General features: G+C 36.2%; 1 protein-coding gene across 1 annotated transcript in view; it reads right to left on the reverse strand.

The window, feature by feature from the left end:
• Positions 1-4,868: 4,868 nt before the first annotated feature.
• The window catches only part of LOC150077458 (DNA damage-regulated autophagy modulator protein 2-like), an 85,823-nt gene continuing 70,974 nt past the window's right edge, over positions 4,869-19,717 (reverse strand). Inside the window, exons 7-9 of the mRNA XM_090386227.1 lie at positions 18,297-18,370; positions 5,427-5,543; positions 4,869-5,311 (exon numbers count right to left, since the gene is read on the reverse strand). Coding sequence (XP_090242353.1) covers positions 5,150-5,311; positions 5,427-5,543; positions 18,297-18,370 — 353 coding nt within the window. The 3' untranslated portion in view covers positions 4,869-5,149. The remainder of the gene's footprint in view (positions 5,312-5,426; positions 5,544-18,296; positions 18,371-19,717) is intronic.

The raw sequence follows: 19,717 nt of genomic DNA on the forward strand, positions 1-19,717 counted from the left end.
CAAAATGGGAAGCATTCAAAGAACTTATCTTGGAAGCTACTAGGCTTTACATACCAACTAAGAAATATTGTTCAAGGTTTATGCCTAAATGGATGTCAGATGAACTAATGAGACATATGGCAGAGAAGAAAAATGCATGGGATACATACAAATTAACATGCGACTCGGCAGCCTATGATAGATACAAGTTGATCTGTAACCAAGTTACAAAGGAGGTTAGGCAGGCAAAGGCAGATTACGAGAAATCTTTGGAAAGGGATGCAAAGAGTTCTTTACTTATGTAAACTCTAGAAGGAAGGGGATGAATCAGATTGGTCCACTTGATATCGATGGGTCAACTGTTGATGATCCTGCTCAAACTAAATGAATATTTTGCATCGACATTCACACATGAGGAGTTATTCAGCGAGGAGAATGCCAGAGGTGTATTCAACTCTGGCAGTAAGCTAGAGATTCTTGTAATAACAGAGTAAAGTGGAGGAGAAATTGTTGAAGATAAATACAAGAAAGGCACCTGGGGTGGATGGGATCTATTCAGTTATATTAAAGGAGGCAACAAAGGAAGTAAGGAAACCCTTAGCCATAATTATGAGAGCTTCCTTGGACTCAGGGGAAGTACCCATGGACTGGAGATGTGCAAATGTGACCCCAATTCACAAAGGAGGATCAAAGGGCGACACAAGTAATTATAGACCTGTTAGTTTAACTTCTGTTCCCGGAAAATTAATGGAGGCACTGATTAAAGAAGCACTGCAGGATCATCTAGGCAAGACTTCAGTTATAGCTCAGACACAGCATGGTTTTGTTAAGGGGAAGTCTTGCCTGACCAATTTGATTGGATACTATGATGCAGTCACAAAAGAACTGGATGCAGGGAATAACTTTGATATTATATACTTGGATCTTAGAAAGGCTTTTGATACTGTTGCACATGGAAGGCTGCTGCACAAATTGGAGCAGTGTGGCATTGGAGGCAAATTGCTGCTATGGATAAAGGGGTGGTTGAGGGGGAGAAGACAGAGTGGTAATCAATGGACACTGCTCATCGTGGACTAATGTTATTAGTGTAGTCCCTCAGGGTTCAGTATTGGGTCCATTATTGTTTTCTGTATTTATAAATGATATTGATGATGGTATATCAAGCTTAATGTCCGAGTTTTCAGACGATACAAAGGTTGGCAGGGTTGTCAAGGACACTACTGACACTATGGTACTGCAACAGGATCTGGAAAGGTTGAGCTGATGGGCTGAGAGGTGGCAAATGAAGTTTAACATTGACAAATGTAAAGTACTACATATGGGAAACAGCAACCCCAGAGCAATGTTTCAACTCTGTGGTACTACACTGACAGTGGACGAGAATGAAAGGGACCTGGGGGTGGTTGTGCAGGCAGATATGAAGTTTTCTGAGCAGTGCAGACAAGCTGCAAGAGTAGCTCATGGTGTATTGTCGATGATATATATGAATTCTTCTAGCAGGGATAAGAAGGTGATTATTCCCTTGTATAAGGCAATGGTCAGGCCACACCTAGAGTACTGTATACAGGTCTGGAGGCCTCATTTCAAGAAGGATGTAGAGCTGCTGGAACGAGTACAGAGAAGGGCAACAAGGTTAGTGAATGGAACAAAGGGGTGCTCTTACGAAGAAAGGCTTAAATTTTGCAAATTACAGTGTCTGGAGACTAGGCACCAGCAAGGTGATCTGATAGAGGTGTATAAAGCCTTGAATGGTTTGAGCATACTCAATGCTGATGAGATTCTTCCTCAGAATAATCACCTGAGAGGGCATAAATTCAAATTGAGGAAGGACAGATGTAGGATAGACGTGAGGAAATTTGCCTTTAGCCAGCGGGTGGTTGGTTGGTGGAACAGACTTCCATCCCTTGTGGAAGTTGATAGCCTAAATAAGTTTAAGGCTCAGCTGGACAGGTATTTGGAACGAACAGAGGGGTGAAGTCAGAGTGGTTATTATTTATTTATTTTATTATTTTATTTTTTTTTTTGGCTTGCTTTCTTGCATCAAATGCCTCTACTAATGCTATTCGCGGGGGTTACATTCCTGAGAAATGCCACGAATACTGAGTTATGGCTCCCATAGTAATAAAGGGGTTCCGTTCCAAAGTATGAAATATATAAGAAAAACTAGTCTAAATTTTTGAGTATGTATGTATTTTATGTACTTTCATAATATGACTATGTACATAGTGAAATGCAAGCATATGGCATCGAAATGAAAATAAGAAGCAATTTAATATAATATTTATTAGAAATTTCAAACAAATCTTTCAAACCAGCGCCTTTGCTAGCTAAAAAAACTTATCCTGCCAGAGCTATCACCAGTTTCACTGAAGTGCTGATAAAGGAGTTTTGCCTTTTCCCGAATGATGAGTGAACTTAACGGAATTTTATTTTGAGTTCGGTCTTCTATCCACAGATTTAAACCCTTTTTTGTTTTTTCTAATTTAACATCACGAGTCATAGAGCAAATTTTTGAAGCAATTAGGGCATTTTCACGAACACTACAGTGGATTTTTTCTTCCGATTTTTTGATTGGTCGTACGGTTGACTCAATGATTTTATGTTTTGCCACTGAGGAGACACTTTCACCGTTAGAAGTTTTGTCTAATAACTCAATTTTATTCGCTAATGTCATCACCTTCTTTGATCTTTTCACATTTCCCTTGTTATTCGTAGCCATATTTTTGTATGAGTTAGAAAGAACTTGTCCACAATAAAGTCACTTTCTTCCGTTAACACACTTGAAAAAGTGGATTTATTACTTTTGTAAGCATATCAATTTATAAATTTATTCAATTTATAAGCATATAAATTAAAAGCAAACGAAGAAACCTTCCACGACAAGCGCATGACACACACTGAACAAGGATTAGCGAGAAACATCCACTCCGGGATTTTGTCACCCCACCCACTGAGCACTGTTTTGATCAGGAAAGATAATTTTAGCCACGCCCATGTATTTTTATGGTGGAAAATGTTCAGAGCGCTTTAAAATTCACATTTTTTTAGGTTTCATTTTATATTAAATCAGTGACTGTGAATAGTGGGGGTTTACTGTGTGTGTGTGTATATATATATATATATATATATATATTTTTTTTTTTTTTGGGTGGAGAGGGTTACACTGACAAACAAAATCAGCTTTGTTGAAAAATAAATTTGTATTATGTGGTTGAGTTAAACTGTAATTAGCATTACAAACAGGTATCATCTCAAAATGTATTTAGGGACAAATTAATTAAGTACAAGAGGCTAAATAGCAGATTTAACCAATATTTGTTATTTAAAAATATTTTCAATAAAAACAATAACTTACACCATAAAATAATTCATATTTATTCATGTATGAATACTAGCAATCAGCCAGTAAATAAATACACACACACATATATATAAAATTGTTAAAATTTTTTTCCTGACAACTACAATAATCATTAAATTATATATGTTTGCCAACACATATTTCCTCGCCAAAGCATTTTTGGTAGGAACAAAAATTTGACGTGTGAAGTCAAATTTTCAATACAAAGACTCTCAATACAAAAATTAATGTACATAATATTAAAATTAAAATAAAGGAATAAACAATGATATTATCACAAATATTCAAGAAGCAGAGTGATATTCAATACTGTATCTAAAAAAATCTCAAAAATATGAATCTCTATGATGAATCATAAGTTAAATACTCAAACCCTTCATATGAAATAAAATTTAATGAAAAGAAATTGTGAATTTATTTTGCAAGCTATAAAAAATGAATAAGAACTTTTTATCACAATTTAAAGATGAACATGCAGTAGAATTTGTTTAAGTGACCACTTGCATATGATGTCTAACTTGAACAAAACAATGATACTGACAGAAGATTCCTGTATATGAAAAACTCTGTATTGTAACTATTTGTGTAATATAACCACTCTGAATTGTTAAAAGTTGGAAACCCAAGAATAAAATGTATTGGGAGGGCAAAAAAAAAGATGAGCAGGAAGAGTAGTATGAAAATATCTGATATCATAAAACAAGAAGCAGCTGACACATTAGAAACACTGAGATATTTGGCTACATAAAATAAAATAGAATTTTCAATAAACTTTAGATGCCTTTAGTAAAAGTATTAAATTTCTTTAAAATTACCCTGTTCATTTTTATTTTATGCAACTAAAGTGTCTATAAATGCTTTATTTCATTTGATTACATATACCAATCTGTTGGTGACTTTAAGATCACTATTTATATAGGGGTGGCAGTGTCTGTTATGACCAATAATTTCCATTCTCAAAGATGGTTACTATAGTCAAGTTCTCCTGCATGTATTTGTTTCCTATTCTTTAAAAAAAAAAAAAGTTATTTAAGTACATGTATTTCACAAAATGTAATATTCACTTGGAACTATATATTATCAATTTATTTTTCTGCTTGCAAGGATTTGACCAATATTTATTATTCCTTTAAAAAATGAAATAACAGAATTAACAATTATTAATTCCAACCTATATTTAACTCCATTACAAATACTGCAACTTTATAAAAAAAATTATTCCATGAAAGAAATGATAAGTGAGAGGGGAAAATTTTTTAACACACAAATCTGTTATATATGTATGTATATATTTACATTTTCTCTACATCATCTTCAACATACAAGTTATAAAAAATAAACCGACATTGAAAGTAAAAAAAAAAAAATATTTTTAAGTATTTGTAAAAAAATATCTAGACAATGGAAATGGTTGGCAGTATTGTTCTGTACACAATATTTCCAACTAAAATAAAATCTATGATAATTATTAGAATATAATATCCCTTTGAGAAATATATGGTAGTAAAAGACAAAAATATTACTAATAAAAGAAAAACTCACTAAAATATGATTCAACTGTATTATCAGATCTGCTCATCATGAGTGTGGTCAAAAGAATTTCCTTGGCCATATATATCTACCTTTTCTGCAAAAGGTCAATTTTGCATTCCTTGAATGGTTGTGTTTAATTATTAGTGGCATAATTAACAATGGATACAGTTTTCTTAATTTACCACTAACATGAAAAATTACTATTTTTTTTTTTGTATTCAACATTCAACCACACAGTTATGTCCACTTGTAACAGACAATAAATTTCAGGGTGACTTAATGAAGGATTGCATGAGTTGAAAAAACTTTACCACTAACAGATTCAACTGATGGAGATAGAGGATCAGAACCATAGCTGTGTGAATGACCAATTTCAACACGATCTTCGCTACTGTAAAGATCACAAGTGAGACCATTGTCCTCTGTGAGAAAATTTACCTAGTGTTGGAAAAATAAAAAGAAACATAGCTGAATAAATATATTAAAAAAAAAGACAAGCAGCAATTATCAATTATTATTTTCCAAACATAATTTAATATGTGTGTGCACTTACTTTAGGCGAATTCATAGTGATTCGATGCATCTCACGCACAAATGTCAAAATAAAGAAGTTAAAGGCTAACACTAGAATCCACTCTGCACTTGAACTGATTAAGTGAGCAGTAAAACCCTGAAACAAATTTTTAGGTTTTAGTACAAAAAAATTAAAAACATCATTTCACAGTTAAAGGTAGTAAGTCATGAAAATGCAAATTTTCACATGGATTTTAAAAACTCGCTTATAATTCCTACAATTCTGAAAATGAAGTAAAAACAGAGGAAATCCTGTTTTCACTTAGCAGTTTTAATGGCACATTAATCCTCTAGAAAACATTCTTTTGGGTTCTTTTATAAAGCATTCTTTTTTTATACAAATAATAAAATAAAAAAAAAGTAGTAGTGGCAAATGATGTAAAAAAAGCAAGCTTATTAGCAAACGACATCAGCCAAAAAAAACTACCTACACACTTTGCCCATCCATACCCTACAAGAATGTCTAGTTCTTCCTTGAATTTATTCAAACCATCCATTTCCACAACAGATGGAAAACCTGTTCTAACAATCAACCACCCATAGGCCGAAGGCAAACTTCCACACATCTATCTTGCAACCATCTTTCAACTTGAATTTATGTCCCCTCATATGTGCAGTCACAGCAAGAGGAAGAATGCCATTAACATTGTTTGCTCGATCCATTCAAGGCCTTAAACACCTCAATCACATCACCCTGTAGGTGCCTAGTTGCAGGCACTGCCATTTGCAGAACTGAAGCCTTTCTAGATAATAGCACCCTTTTGTTCCCTCCACTAATCTTTACCACTTTGCCCTTTTCTGCACCTATTTCACCAGATCTACGCTGAAAGGAGAGAATTCATGGGGTTCATGGGCAATGTGATGCTGCAACCCCTCTTGCTAGTGGACTTGGCAGGTATTCACATATACAGTAATTCAATGTCGGTATAGATAAATGTTGTATTAACTGACTTTGAAAGATGGATATAGTGGGTCCCCCATGGGTCACTCTATTCTGGAGGTGGGTCAGAAATTGCACTATCCCTGTTCAACAGTGTCAAGAATATGCCATTTTTGGAATAACATCTCATTGTGGGCGGAGAAATGTGGTGGATTAACATTTCCATCCACGTCTATCTTGCACTGTTTCAGCCAACCGGAGAGAGAGTGAGTGGTACAAATCACTGCAGACTGCAACAAAACTAGCATTAGCCACAGTAGGTTATCAGAGCCACCAGAGTGAAATTGCTACCACCACAACACAGGACTCTATGCCTCAACTAGGTGAAAGAATATTGGCACTGGACCTTGGATGATTGGAGATGGATCTCCTGGTCCAATGAGTACCATTCCCAGTTATTTTCAGCAGACAGGTTTGGGTTTGGGTTTTATTGGCGCATCAGTAACTAAGGCTATAATGTGCCGAGCAGACAGGAGGGTGCATATCTGGCAGAAACCACACAAAGCTATGCACCTGTCCTGTCAACAAGGAATTGTTCAGGCAGGTAATGGTCTGGGGCATGTTCAACTGGTACATGTTGGAACCCCTGGACCATTCAGAGATGCATCACTGAATGGTCCAGGTTATGTGTCCATCCTTGTAGACCATCTACATCCATTCATGGCCATTGTGTTCCCACAGGCCAATGGACTCTTCCAGCACCTCCCCACAGAGCCGTGGTGACTAGAATATGGTTCGAAGAGCATTCCACAGATTTTTTTAACACCATGCAATGGTCTCCCAGTTCACTGGACGTGAACTCTGTGGAGCATCTTTGAGATGCTATAGAAAGGTCTATTTGAGCTTTGGATCCTCCACCCACAAATGCGACAGAATTATGGACAGAGGTGCAGCAAGCACGGATCTGCGGAATGCTTTCGTAAACTAGTGGACTCTACACCTCGCCACGTGACTGCCCTTATCAGGACGAAAGGTGAGCCTACTCATTATTAGGTAGGTATCCCACGATTTCTGTCCACTTGGTGTACTTCCTAAAGTGAGGCCTGGCAAAGTTTTTGTATATCATCGACACAGCCCCACAAGTTGTGCTGGCAGCATGCTCAGAGAATTTCATACTGACTGCAAAATTATCCACAGGTCTTTTTCATTTTCTACTACTTAGTTGTTAAGTTATACTGGGATTAATGCTACCCATATGCAGTATCCATGCATTTGTCAATGTTAAACTTCAACTGCCATTTCTGAGCACATCAACCCAATTTTCTTAGATCTTGTTGCAGTAGCTCAACTTGATTACTGTCATTAACTACCCTGCCAACCTATGTATCATCTACAAACTTAGACATTAACCATATTATATAACTTCATTAATGAAAACAACAATGGGCTCAGCACTGAACCCTAGGAGACTCAACTGATAACATTAATCCATGAAGAGAACTGCCCATTAACACCCACTCTCTGTCTTCTTCCCCTTAACCATCCCTTTATCCATAGCAGTAACTTGCCCAAATAAAATAAAAACTTAAAAATCTATTAAAATTACACTAGTATGAATTTTCAAATTCATACTGGTAATTCTTTATGGTACTGTTTGGGTATAAAAAGTGTGCTGCACACCTGCTTCTGTGTTAATTCCCCAAAGAGTGTTGATTTAAGCTTCATTTTCACTAGCCTACCACTGGAAGTGGGATAGTCAGGAAATATTTTTTGTTTGGATAACAAGACTTGCAACCAAAGACATTATTTGTTCTTATTATACAATGTAGTGTCAAGTAAAAAAATAAATAAAATAAAGTGTATCATTTTCAACTACTACTAGCCTTTTATCCTAAAATGTTAACTGGTGTATGAAATCAACACACCCATTCTCGGACTCTTTTTGTCCCGATTACTGAATAATTTTTTTCCCCTTAACATAATTAACCTAACCTGAACATGTGTAAAAGTTGTGGTTATAGTGCAAAACAAAGAAGTCTCATACTTTGTGTACAAAGACTCTGTGGGTATGTAGCTAATTAAGTTATATACAGGATTATTCATTTAACACACAACACACTATGAAGATGCAACGATGGCAATAGCTGACAACATATATATATATTTCATATAAATGCAAGACATTATTTACTACTATTTATTTTAAACATCAGTGCACCCAAGATTCTGCTGTCTGTGCATTTCTGGTCTTCAACCGTCTGTTAGATACCACTAACTGATTATCACTGCTTTGAAGAAGATACTATTGCAGTTTGTTCTCTTCAAAAATGTTGAGTCAAAATTTTGTTTTTAGCAATGGGCTTTATGTCTATACTTGGGTGTTAAGAACATTCCCTGTTTAATCACAAAGAGATTTTGATTTTTTTTTTTTTTTTCATGGCTGAATCTTTTCACACTTAGCACTGCTATTAAAAATTGTTAAAATACCAAACATGATTTTTTTTTTTTTTTTTAATGAAACCCCACAAACATGAAATGTATTAGAATCTGTAGTTCTGTAGTGCTTAGTACTGTGCATGGGTTGAAGGTTGTGAAGATGACAGAAGATACTAGTTGACATGGACATTGCACTAGAAGAACTGAAATTAACTAAATTATCTTTGTCTACTGTATTTGCCAAAAACCATAAGATGAATGCTTATTTAGAACTTTATGCCAAACATGATCAAAAGCCTTTGAAATGTAAAGGGCAACTGCTTGAGATCTGCCAAACTTCTTCACTGAGTTTGTTCACAGATTGTTAACATAAGCCAGTATATCACTGGTGGATCAACACTGATAAAATCCATCCTGGCAATCCTTGATTAAATGCCATGGACTATTACCATCAAGTGCTCAATTTCCTCTTTTAGTAAGTTTTTAGAAGTACAAGTATACGGATATTATCACTAAGCTTGAGACAGTTTTATAAAGGAATCCCACATGCTTTCAAGTTGATCAGAAGATGTCCAATATCTCAGAATTGAGAGGGCATAAATTCAAATTGAGGAAAGACAGATGTAGGATAGACGTGCGGAAATTTGCCTTTAGCCAGCGAGTGGTTGATTGGTGGAACAGACTTCCATCCCTTGTCGTGGAAGTTGATAGCCTAAATAAGGGGTGGTTGAGGGGGAGAAGACAGAGAGTGGTAATCAATGGACACTGCTCATCGTGGACTGATGTTATTAGTGGAGTCCCTCAGGGCTCAGTGTTGGGTCCATTATTGTTTTCTGTATTTATAAATGATATTGATGATGGTATATCAAGCTTAATGTCAAAGTTTGCAGACGATACAAAGGTAGGCAGGGTTGTCAAGGACACTACTGACACTATGCTGCTGCAACAGGATCTGGAAAGGTTGAGCAGATGGGCTGAGAGGTGGCAAATGAAGTTTAACATTGACAAATGTAAAGTACTACACATGGGAAACAGCAACCCCAGAGCAACGTATCAACTCTGTGGTACTACACTGACAGTGGTAGAGAATGAAAGGGACTTGGGGGTGGTTGTGCAGGCAGATATGAAGTTCTCTGAACAGTGCAGACTGGCTGCAAGAGTAGCTCATGGAGTATTGTCAATGATATACAGGAATTTTTCCAGCAGGGATAAGGAGGTGATTATTCCATTGTATAAGGCGATGGTCAGGCCACACCTAGAGTACTGTATACAGGTCTGGAGGCCTCATTTCAAGAAGGATGTAGAGCTGCTGGAATGAGTACAGAGAAGGGCAACAAGATTAGTGAATGGAACAAAGGGGTGCTCTTACGAAGAAAGGCTTAAGTTTTGCAAATTACAGTGTCTGGAGACTAGGCACCAGCGAGGTGATCTGATAGAGGTGTATAAGGCCTTGAATGGTTTAAGCATGCTCAATGCTGATGGGATTCTTCCTCTAGCTCAGAAAAATCACCTGAGAGGGCATAAATTCAAATTGAGGAAAGACAGATGTAGGATAGACGTGCGGAAATTTGCCTTTAGCCAGTGGGTGGTTGGTTGGTGGAACAGACTTCCATCCCTTGTGGTGGAGGTTGATAGCCTAAATAAGCTCAGCTGGACAGGTATTTTGAATGAACAGAGGGGTGAAGTGGAAGTGGATTTTTTTTTTTTTTTTTTTTTTGGCTGATGCTGCATAAGCTTGCTTTCTTGCATCAAATGCCTCTACTAATGCTAATGCTAATGCTAATCTCAGTGCCCCCAGATGACTCCTGTAGGAGTCATCTAGCACTGAGAGCAAGCTACTCTTTGTTTTTATTTTTACTTAATTTTTAAGGAAAAGTCACCTCAATGGGTTAAAGCTATAGCTTGGAATGACATTCATTATTGCTATCTGTAGCAATCAAAAATGGCACATTTTTCAAATTTTCTTCTGAACAGCTCATAGGAAGGTTATCTTAAACAAATAACGACAAATAAGCATTCTTTATCAAATAAACCGAATACACATTTCCTATTACTCAAAAATGAAAAATTGCATCTACTCTGCCTTGCCACTTTACAAAAACCATGAATTAGGGTACTGAATTTTGTTGGTTTTAATCCTTGCTGCAATACATGGCATGGAGTCCACAAGGTTTTGAAAAATAACACAAGAATACTGTGCCATTCATAACAAACTGTCCTCAATTCCTTGAGTGATATGGGTAGAGGGTTGTGCTGATGAGCATACCCTTCCAGTTCAATTCATAGCTATTCAGTAGGAATGACATCTGGGAATTGGGCTACAGGGCTGATGTTTGAAGTCTTTTTCGTGTTTTTCAAATCCTTCTTTCACATATTTGGTGTGGTTGGATGGTTGCATTGTCATCTTGAAATTAACCCCATCCACAGGAGCAATTGCAAAACATTGCCAGATGTATCTGATTCATAACAAAAGTTGGATATTTTCACATGTATGGTCCACTCCAGTGGGGGTCAGGGGACCAAGGGTATGCTATCAAAACATGTTCCACACCATTACATCTCCTCTGGTGGTTTTTATTGTCGGTTCACAACGTGTTATTTCCAGTTCCTCGTAGTTTCTTTTATCAGTGCCAAAATGAGTAAATTAACTCATAAGACTCCAGTTCTTCTAGATCTATCCTTGAACTCCTGACACCAACATAGTCATTTTTTTCCCCCATTGTTGTCTGAGATGAGGGACTTCCAGGAACATCTCCTATTAATGCTCACAGAACATTCTTTTTTAGGAATTTTTTCACTGTGGGGATAGTGATGCTTTGTGATATTCAAAATTAAATGCAGAGATTAGTTGTTCCAACGTTTGCCAATAATTACACTTGATAATCCACTTCATACATCAAGCCCCTTGCTCTGTTTCCTTACATTTTCTAATGCAGATGTCCTGTTTTATGGCTATCTTTCCATTTGTTAAAGATTAAAAGGATACTAGCCTAAGTTTATGAACAATCAACAAGGACAGCAATAAACATGGTAAAGGAAAGGGTTTTTGCTTCAGTAAAGGTGAGTAGAGTGGTCTCAGACAGTTTTTAAATTCTGTACAGTGGGATCAACTGACGATGTCACCAACAGTAAATTCTAAGTGGGATGCATTCAAGGAATTAATCGTGGATGCTACTAAAAGTTTCATACCTATTAAGAAATATTGTTCAAGGTTTAAGCCTAAATGGTTATCTAATGAACTAATGAGACTCGGAACAGAGAAGAAAAATGCATGGGATGCATATAAATTATCAAGTAACTCAGAAGCCCATGGCAGATATAAGCTAGTCTGTAATCAGGTCACAAAGGAGGTTAGGCAGGCGAAGGCAGATTACGAGAAATCCCTGGCAAAAGATGCTAAGAAAAACAGCAAGGATTTCTTTACTTATATGAACTTTAAAAGGAAGGGGATGAATCTGATTGGTCCACTTAATATCAATGGTTCGACTGTTGATGATCCTGTTCAGATAGCAAACAAACTAAATGAGTATTTTGCATCTACATTCACACATGAGGAATTATTAAGGTTTGAAAATGGCAGAAGGTTATCAAATTGTAGCAGGGTACTTAATGATTTTGTAATAACCGAGAGCAAAGTGGAGGAGAAATTGTTGAATTTAATCATAAGAAAAGCACCTGGGGCGGATGGGATCTATCCAGTTATATTAAAGGAGGCGGCAAAGCAACTAAACAAACCCTTAGCCATAATTAGGAGAGCATCCTTGGACTCAGGGGAGGTCCCCACGGACTGGAGATGTGCAAATGTATCCCCAATTCACAAAGGGGGATCAAAGGGTGATGCGAGTAATTACAGACCAGTTAGTTTAACTTCTGTTCCGGGTAAAATAATGGAGTCACTGGTTAAAGATGCATTGAGGATTATCTAGACAAGACTGTAGCAATAATTCAGACACACCATTGGTTTTTTAACGGAAAGTCTTGTCTGACAAATTTGATTGGTTATTATGATGTGGTTACAAAGGAACTGGATGCAAAAAATAATTTTGATATCATATATTTGAATTTCAGGAAAGCTTTTGACACTGTTGCGCATGGAAGACTATTGTACAAATTGGAGCAGAATGGTATTAAGGGTAAGTTGCTACAATGGATAAGAGGATGGTTAAGTGGGATCAGACAGAGGGTATTGTACAAATTGGAGACTATTGACTAAAGACTATTGTACAAAATTGGAGACTAAAAGAGACTAAAGACTATTGTACAAATTGGAGCAGAATGGTATTAAGGGTAAGTTGCTACAATGGATAAGAGAGTGGGATCAGACAGAGGGTGTAATCAATGGGTGCTGCTCTTCGTAGACTAATGTTTATAGTGGAGTCCCACAGGGTTTGGTGTTGGGTCCACTGTTGTTTTGTATATTTATCAATGATATTGATGAAGGTATATCAGGCTTAGTGTCGAAGTTTGCAGATGATACAAAGGTTGGCAGGGTTGTTAATGACAGTAATGGCAGTGTGCTACTGCAACGGGATCTAGATAATTTAGGCAGATGGGCTAAGAAGTGGCAACTGAAGTTTAACTTGACAAATGCAAAGTACTGCATATGGGTAGAAGTAACCCAAGAGAAAAGTACCAACTGTGTGGTACTACACTTAAGGTGGTAGAAAATGAAAAAGACCTGGGAGTAATTGTGCAGTCAGATATGAAGTTTTCTGAGGGAATGCAAGCAGGCTGCCAGGGCAGGTCATGGGGTTTTGTCAATGATATATAGGAATTTTGCTAGCAGGGAAAAGGAGGTGATTGTCCCTCTGTATAAGGTAATGGTCAGGCCACGCCTTGAGTACTGTGTACAGGTCTGGAGGCCTCATTTTAGGAAGGAAGTAAATTTGCTTGAGCGTGTACAGAGAAGGGCAACAAGATTGGTGAGGGGAATGAAGGGATTCTCTTACCAAGAAAGGCTAAGTTCTGCAAATTGCAGTGGCTGGAGACTAGGTACCTGAATGGTGATCTGATTGAGATGTATAAGGCTGTGAATGGGTTGAGCATGCTGAATTGTAATGGAATCCTTCCACTTGTTCAGATTATGAACTTAAGGGGGCATAAATTCAAATTAAGAAAAGACAGATGTAGAATAGATGTGTGGAAATTTGCCTCTAGGCAGCGGGTGGTTAATTGCTGGAACAAACGTCCATCTGTCGTTGTGGAAGTTGATAGGTTGAATAAATTTAAGGAGGACCTGGACTTTTAATTTAAGGAGGACCTGGACTTTTAATTTAAGGAGGACCTGGACTTTTAATTTAAGGAGGACCTGGACAGGCATTTGGAGGGAATGGTGTGATTTTTTTTTTGGCTGATGCTGCATAAGCTCATACACTTGCTTTCTTGCATCACATGCCACTACTACTACCCCATATGCCTTTCTTATGTTTAACTTCAACAATTTCTCTTGCACTTTGGTCTCAGTTATTAAAAAATCATAAAATATTTATATAAATATTTTATGATTTTATTTTTTTATGACATATATAAAATATTTGTCTGAGACAGCTGATAGGAGTTGTTTAAACTAATTAATATATAATTAATCCACTTACATGCATTTTTGAATTTATGTCTTAGAATATTGACCTCAAGTTCAAACTCAAGGGAGTTGATAATGAAGAAGATTGGGTAATTATGCAATCTGATATAATGTTTTCTGATCAGTGCAAACACATTGCTAGGACATCTCATGGATTTCTATCCATGTTTTGGATGAACTTTGCCAGCGCCAGTAGAAATAAGAGTTAATGATTCCATTATATAAAGCCCATGATTATGCCACACCATATTGCATATACAGGCATACCTCGGTTAACGTTACCTCTGATAACGAAGCTTCGATATAACGAAGTCGGCAATTTCAAGCCCCATTTAACATAAAAAAAATATATTCCAGTTTAATCACCTGAAATCTAAACAAACTGAAGAAATTACGGAAACCTTTGGGGCTTCTCGTGGTTGGTTCGAGAAATTTAAAAAATGGGCCAGGATTCATAGTGTAAAATTAACAGGAGAAGCTGCAAATAAGTTTCCAGAAAAACTAAAGGAAATAATTGAACGTGAAAATTTTCCAAATTTGGTGTTCAATGTTGACGAAAGCGGTTTGTTCTGGAAACGGCTACCAACAAAAAGCTTCATATCTATTGAAGAAAAATCAGCTGCTGGGTTCAAAGCAGCCAAAGACCGTTTAACGTTACTCTTTGGATCAAATGCCTCTGGCGATTGTTATTAGTTTACCATTCAGAAAATCCGAGGGCGTTAAAAGGTAACATAAAAATGAATTCACCTGTAATATGGAAAGCAAATAGAAAAGCGTGGGTTACCAAGGAGTTATTTACTGATTGGTTTGTTAACCACTTTTGTCCTGAAGTAAAACGGTATTGTCAAAAAAACAACTTTGAAGAAAAAGCTCTTTTGTTGTTAGACAATGCTCCGGGACATCCTAGTGATCTTAACACGTTGCATTCCTGTCATGCATTCCTGTCAAAGTTGTTTCTTCCAGCAAACACAACTTCCCTGATTCAACCATTGGATCAGGGAGGAAAAGCATCATTTAAAGCTTATTATCTGCGTCGAACATTAAGCAGTTTAACTGAACTAGAGGATAAAGAGGAAATGACAGTTAAAACTTTTTGGAAAAACTACACCATTAAAAACACAATTGAAAACATTGATAGTTCTTGGAAAGAAGTCACTAAGAAATGCTTAAATGGAGTTTGGCGCAAAATATGGCCAGAAGTTGTACTAGAAGAAGAAAATAACATCCAAGAAATTGGAAATGAAGTTATCCAGATGGCTCAATCAATAGGTTTCGAAAATGTCAATGAAGAGGATGTTAGAAATTTATTGAATGCAGAAGATAATGGTTTTTCAGTGGAAGATTTAGAAAACCTTGTTAGCAATGAAGACGAAGTTAAAGAAGTTCCTGCCGAAAAAGTGTTAACAACCAAAGATTTAAAAAGGTGCTTAAATGACATTGAAAACGTTAAATTTTTTTAGTGAAAATGATCCTGATTTAGGAAGAAGTGTTATTGTTAAGCGATCAGTGTTAAATGCAATAACTCCGTATAGGCAATTGTTAAATGAAAGAGAAAAAGAGCATAAATAATCAACTTTAGACTCATATTTTAAAATGTGATTTCACTTTGTATATAAGTTGACTGTTTATTTAATAAAACCTTTCTTTGTCCGAAAAAAAAGCTTTTCATTTTCTTTACGTAAGAACGTATCCCTATTCTGGCCATAGTATTTTTACCTCTGAAAACGAAGTTTCGCTTAACGTAGTAATTTCGTGGAACGCATCCTATTCGTTATTCGAGGTATGCCTGTAGTTCTTGAAATTTGATAGGATATTATGATGTGGTTACAAAGGAACTGGATGCAAAAAATAATTTTGATATCATATATTTGGATTTCAGGAAAGCTTTTGACACTGTTGCACATGGAAGACTATTGTACAATGGATAAAAGGATGGCTAAGTGTGAGAAGACAGAAGGTGGTAATCAATGGATGCTGCTCTTCGTGGACTAATGTTATTAGTGGTGTCCCACAGGGTTCAGTGTTAGGTCCACTGTTGTTTTGTATATTTATCAATGATATTGATGAAGGTATATCAGGCTTAATGTCGAAGTTTGCAGATGATACAAAGGTTGGCAGGGTTGTTAATGACGGTAATGGCAGTGTGCTACTGCAACAGGATCTAGATAATTTGGGCAGATGGGCTAAGAAGTGGCAACTGAAGTTTAACCTTGACAAATGCAAAGTACTGCATATGGGTAGAAGTAACCCCAGAGAAACGTACCAACTGTGTGGTACTTCACTTAAGGTGGTAGAAAATGAAAAAGACCTGGAAGTAATTGTGCAGTCAGATATGAAGTTTTCTGAGCAATGCAGACAGGCTGCCAGGGCAGGTCATGGGGTTTTGTCAATGATATATAGGAATTTTGCTAGCAGGGAGAAGGAGGTGATTGTCCCTCTGTAGAAGGCAATGGTCAGGCCACACCTTGAGTACTGCGTACAGGTCTGGAGGCCTCATTTTAGGAAGGATGTAGATTTACTTGAGTGTGTACAGAAAAGGGCAACAAGATTGGTGAGGTACATGAAGGGATCCTCTTACCAAGAGAGGCTTAAGTTCTGCAAATTGCAGTGGCTGGAGACTAGGCACCTGCGCGGTGATCTGATTGAGGTATATAAGGCCTTGAATGGGTTGAGCACGCTGAATTCTGATGGGATCCTTCCACTTGTTCAGATTACAAACCTAAGGGGGCATAAATTCAAATTAAGAAAAGACAGATGTAAAATAGATGTGCGGAAATTTGCCTTTAGCCAGCGGGTGGTTAATTGCTGGAACAAACTTCCATCTGTCGTGGAAGTTGATAGGTTGAACAAATTTAAGGAGGAAATGGACAGGCATTTGGAGGGAATGGTGTGATTTTTTTTTTTTTTGGCTGATGCTGCATAAGCTCATATACTTGCTTTCTTGCATCACATGCCACTACTACTACAATGAACTCAACATAAAGTACAGTTCACTATACGATGTGCAGTAAGCGCCGGTCATTGTGATCACATTTTTGAATTGAATTTTAATTCTATTAAACAGCAATTCTAATTAGTGAAAATAGGAGGAATATTATCCACAGGCTATAAAAGTAAAGATATATTAAACACAAATTTACTCTTTATTATCTTACCAATTAAAAAACGTACTGTAATATGTACATACGAACTAGTTGACAGTTCTGTTCACTGACATTTGTGGGTAGGGATTAAAATTTAAAACAGTAAAAAGATAAGCAATCAATAACAAAGAACACGACACACACAAATTGCAAGTAACACAATATGTGCAAGTGAAAACGGAGTAACGAGTTACGAAGTTTTAAAAATAGGAATAAAGGGAAGAGCTGAAAATTAATTTTTTTATATGATTGAAGATTTCGTGGAAGTGTAAACACATTTCACCATAATAACCCACAGAATTCCAGCTGTCGGTATTATCGCAAATTCAGTAAGATCGAGTTTACTGTCCATTTACGATAGATTTCACTAACAGAAAAGCCCAATAAACAGGTGACTGCTAATTGTTTTTATTGTTTTATGGTTGTGACCTCCAGAATTTCAACTGAACCACGTGGTTCAGTCCGAGACAATTGTAGGGTAATCTCCAGTGCTGTGGTCTCCTGCCCCAATTAAACGGCATGCTGTCCCAATTAAGCGAAGTAAATCCTGGCTATTTTCTCGATTGGTTTCTGTTTTTTAAGATTTGCCCCAAATAAACGGCTTCCCTGATTAACCGGTGGCCCAAATAACAGGAATCCACTGTATTTAAAAAGCGGTTGTATGCAACATGAGTTTTCTCATGGAAAGTCTTGAATCTCTAGGTGTGAAAAACAATCTGAAAATATAATTGAAGAAATGCAGCAAAATAATAATAAAAAAATAAATAAAATAAATTAATTTAAAAAAAAAAAAAAGTAATTATTACTTACTCCATCTTCAGGATGCCACTTCATGTTGTTTTTTCCATGAAACTGATAAAAGGCAAGAATTCCAACAGAAATTGCTGTAAAATGTTAAGGTATATAACAATAAAAATGAAAACAGAACTCAATACACATTTTAACACAGTGAGCTTCAATATTATTTAAAGAAGAAAGGTCAGTAATTTTAAATTGTAATACAGTGCAAAATGGATGTATTATTAGCTGACAACTTTTAAGGTACTAATCAAAAAGTGATGCATGTTGAACCAAAATATAAAATAAACATGGTATCATCATCATCATGAACTTGCCACTTAGGTCTTTTAAGACCTGTTCCATTGGAGGTTGCCTCGATCTCATCATCATTGTCATGGTCAAGCCACATCTCTCTTACCTGTAGGTTTGTAGTTAAAGGCCAATTTTATGATCCAGTTTGGGTTCATTCTTTCTGTGATTGATCCATTTTTTTCTGATACCATTTTATGTCATTTACTATGTTATCTACTTTTAATTTCTCATGAATATCTGAATTTCTTTGATGATCTAGTCTTATAATGCCTAATAATGGTCTTAAAAATCTCATTTGTGCATCTTTCTCGTTTATTACCCAAGTCTCACAACTGTAGAAGAGGGCTGATTTTGAACTGACATTGTGCACTCGTAATTTTGTTTCATTTGTCTTCCCAAAGTGGCATTTAATCGTTCCATTCATTTATTATATTTTTGTAGTTTAGTGTGGATGTCTTTCCCTTCATTTGATATTATATTTCCCAAATAGGTGAAATCAGATACTTGTTCTATTATTTTGTCATCAATAACAATGTTAAATTTTTGTATGTTTTTTCAACATAATCCCATTGATTTTGTTTTTGAGGTGTAGATTTTCATCTCTTACTTTTTGCCTATTTCATTCAGTTTATTAACTGCTATCTGTAGTTCATTTCCAATTTTGCAATTATAACTTGATCGTCAGCATATAACATAGTTTGGATTTTATTCCTGTTGTTCAGCTGTATCCTGTTAGTTTGTTTTCATTCTTTAATAATATTATTGATGTAGATATTAATAAATTTGGTGATAGTCCACATCCTTGTTTGATTCCTTTACTGGTGTTAATTGGGTTTGATAGTTGGCTGTCAGAATATTTTATGCAGACTGTTTTTATATAGGCTTTGTATCACTTTCTGGAGTTGGGTTGGGATATTTTTTTCACGTAAAATCTGCTAAAGTTTTTCCCAGTTTATATTGCCATATGCTTTTTCATAATCAATACCAGCAGAAACATTTTCTTCTTTTCTCCAAAATTTGTTGTAATAAGAAAATGGCATCTATTGTGCTTTCTTTTCTGAACCCACATTGTTCTTCTTCTAAGAATTGTTCACTATATTTATTACATTTATTCTTTAGTATATCAGAGTATGGCCTTG

The sequence above is a fragment of the Mastigoproctus giganteus genome, chromosome 12, assembly GCF_048544385.1.
Source record: "Mastigoproctus giganteus isolate SK-2022 chromosome 12, ASM4854438v1, whole genome shotgun sequence".
NCBI classification, from domain to species: domain Eukaryota; kingdom Metazoa; phylum Arthropoda; class Arachnida; order Uropygi; family Thelyphonidae; genus Mastigoproctus; species Mastigoproctus giganteus.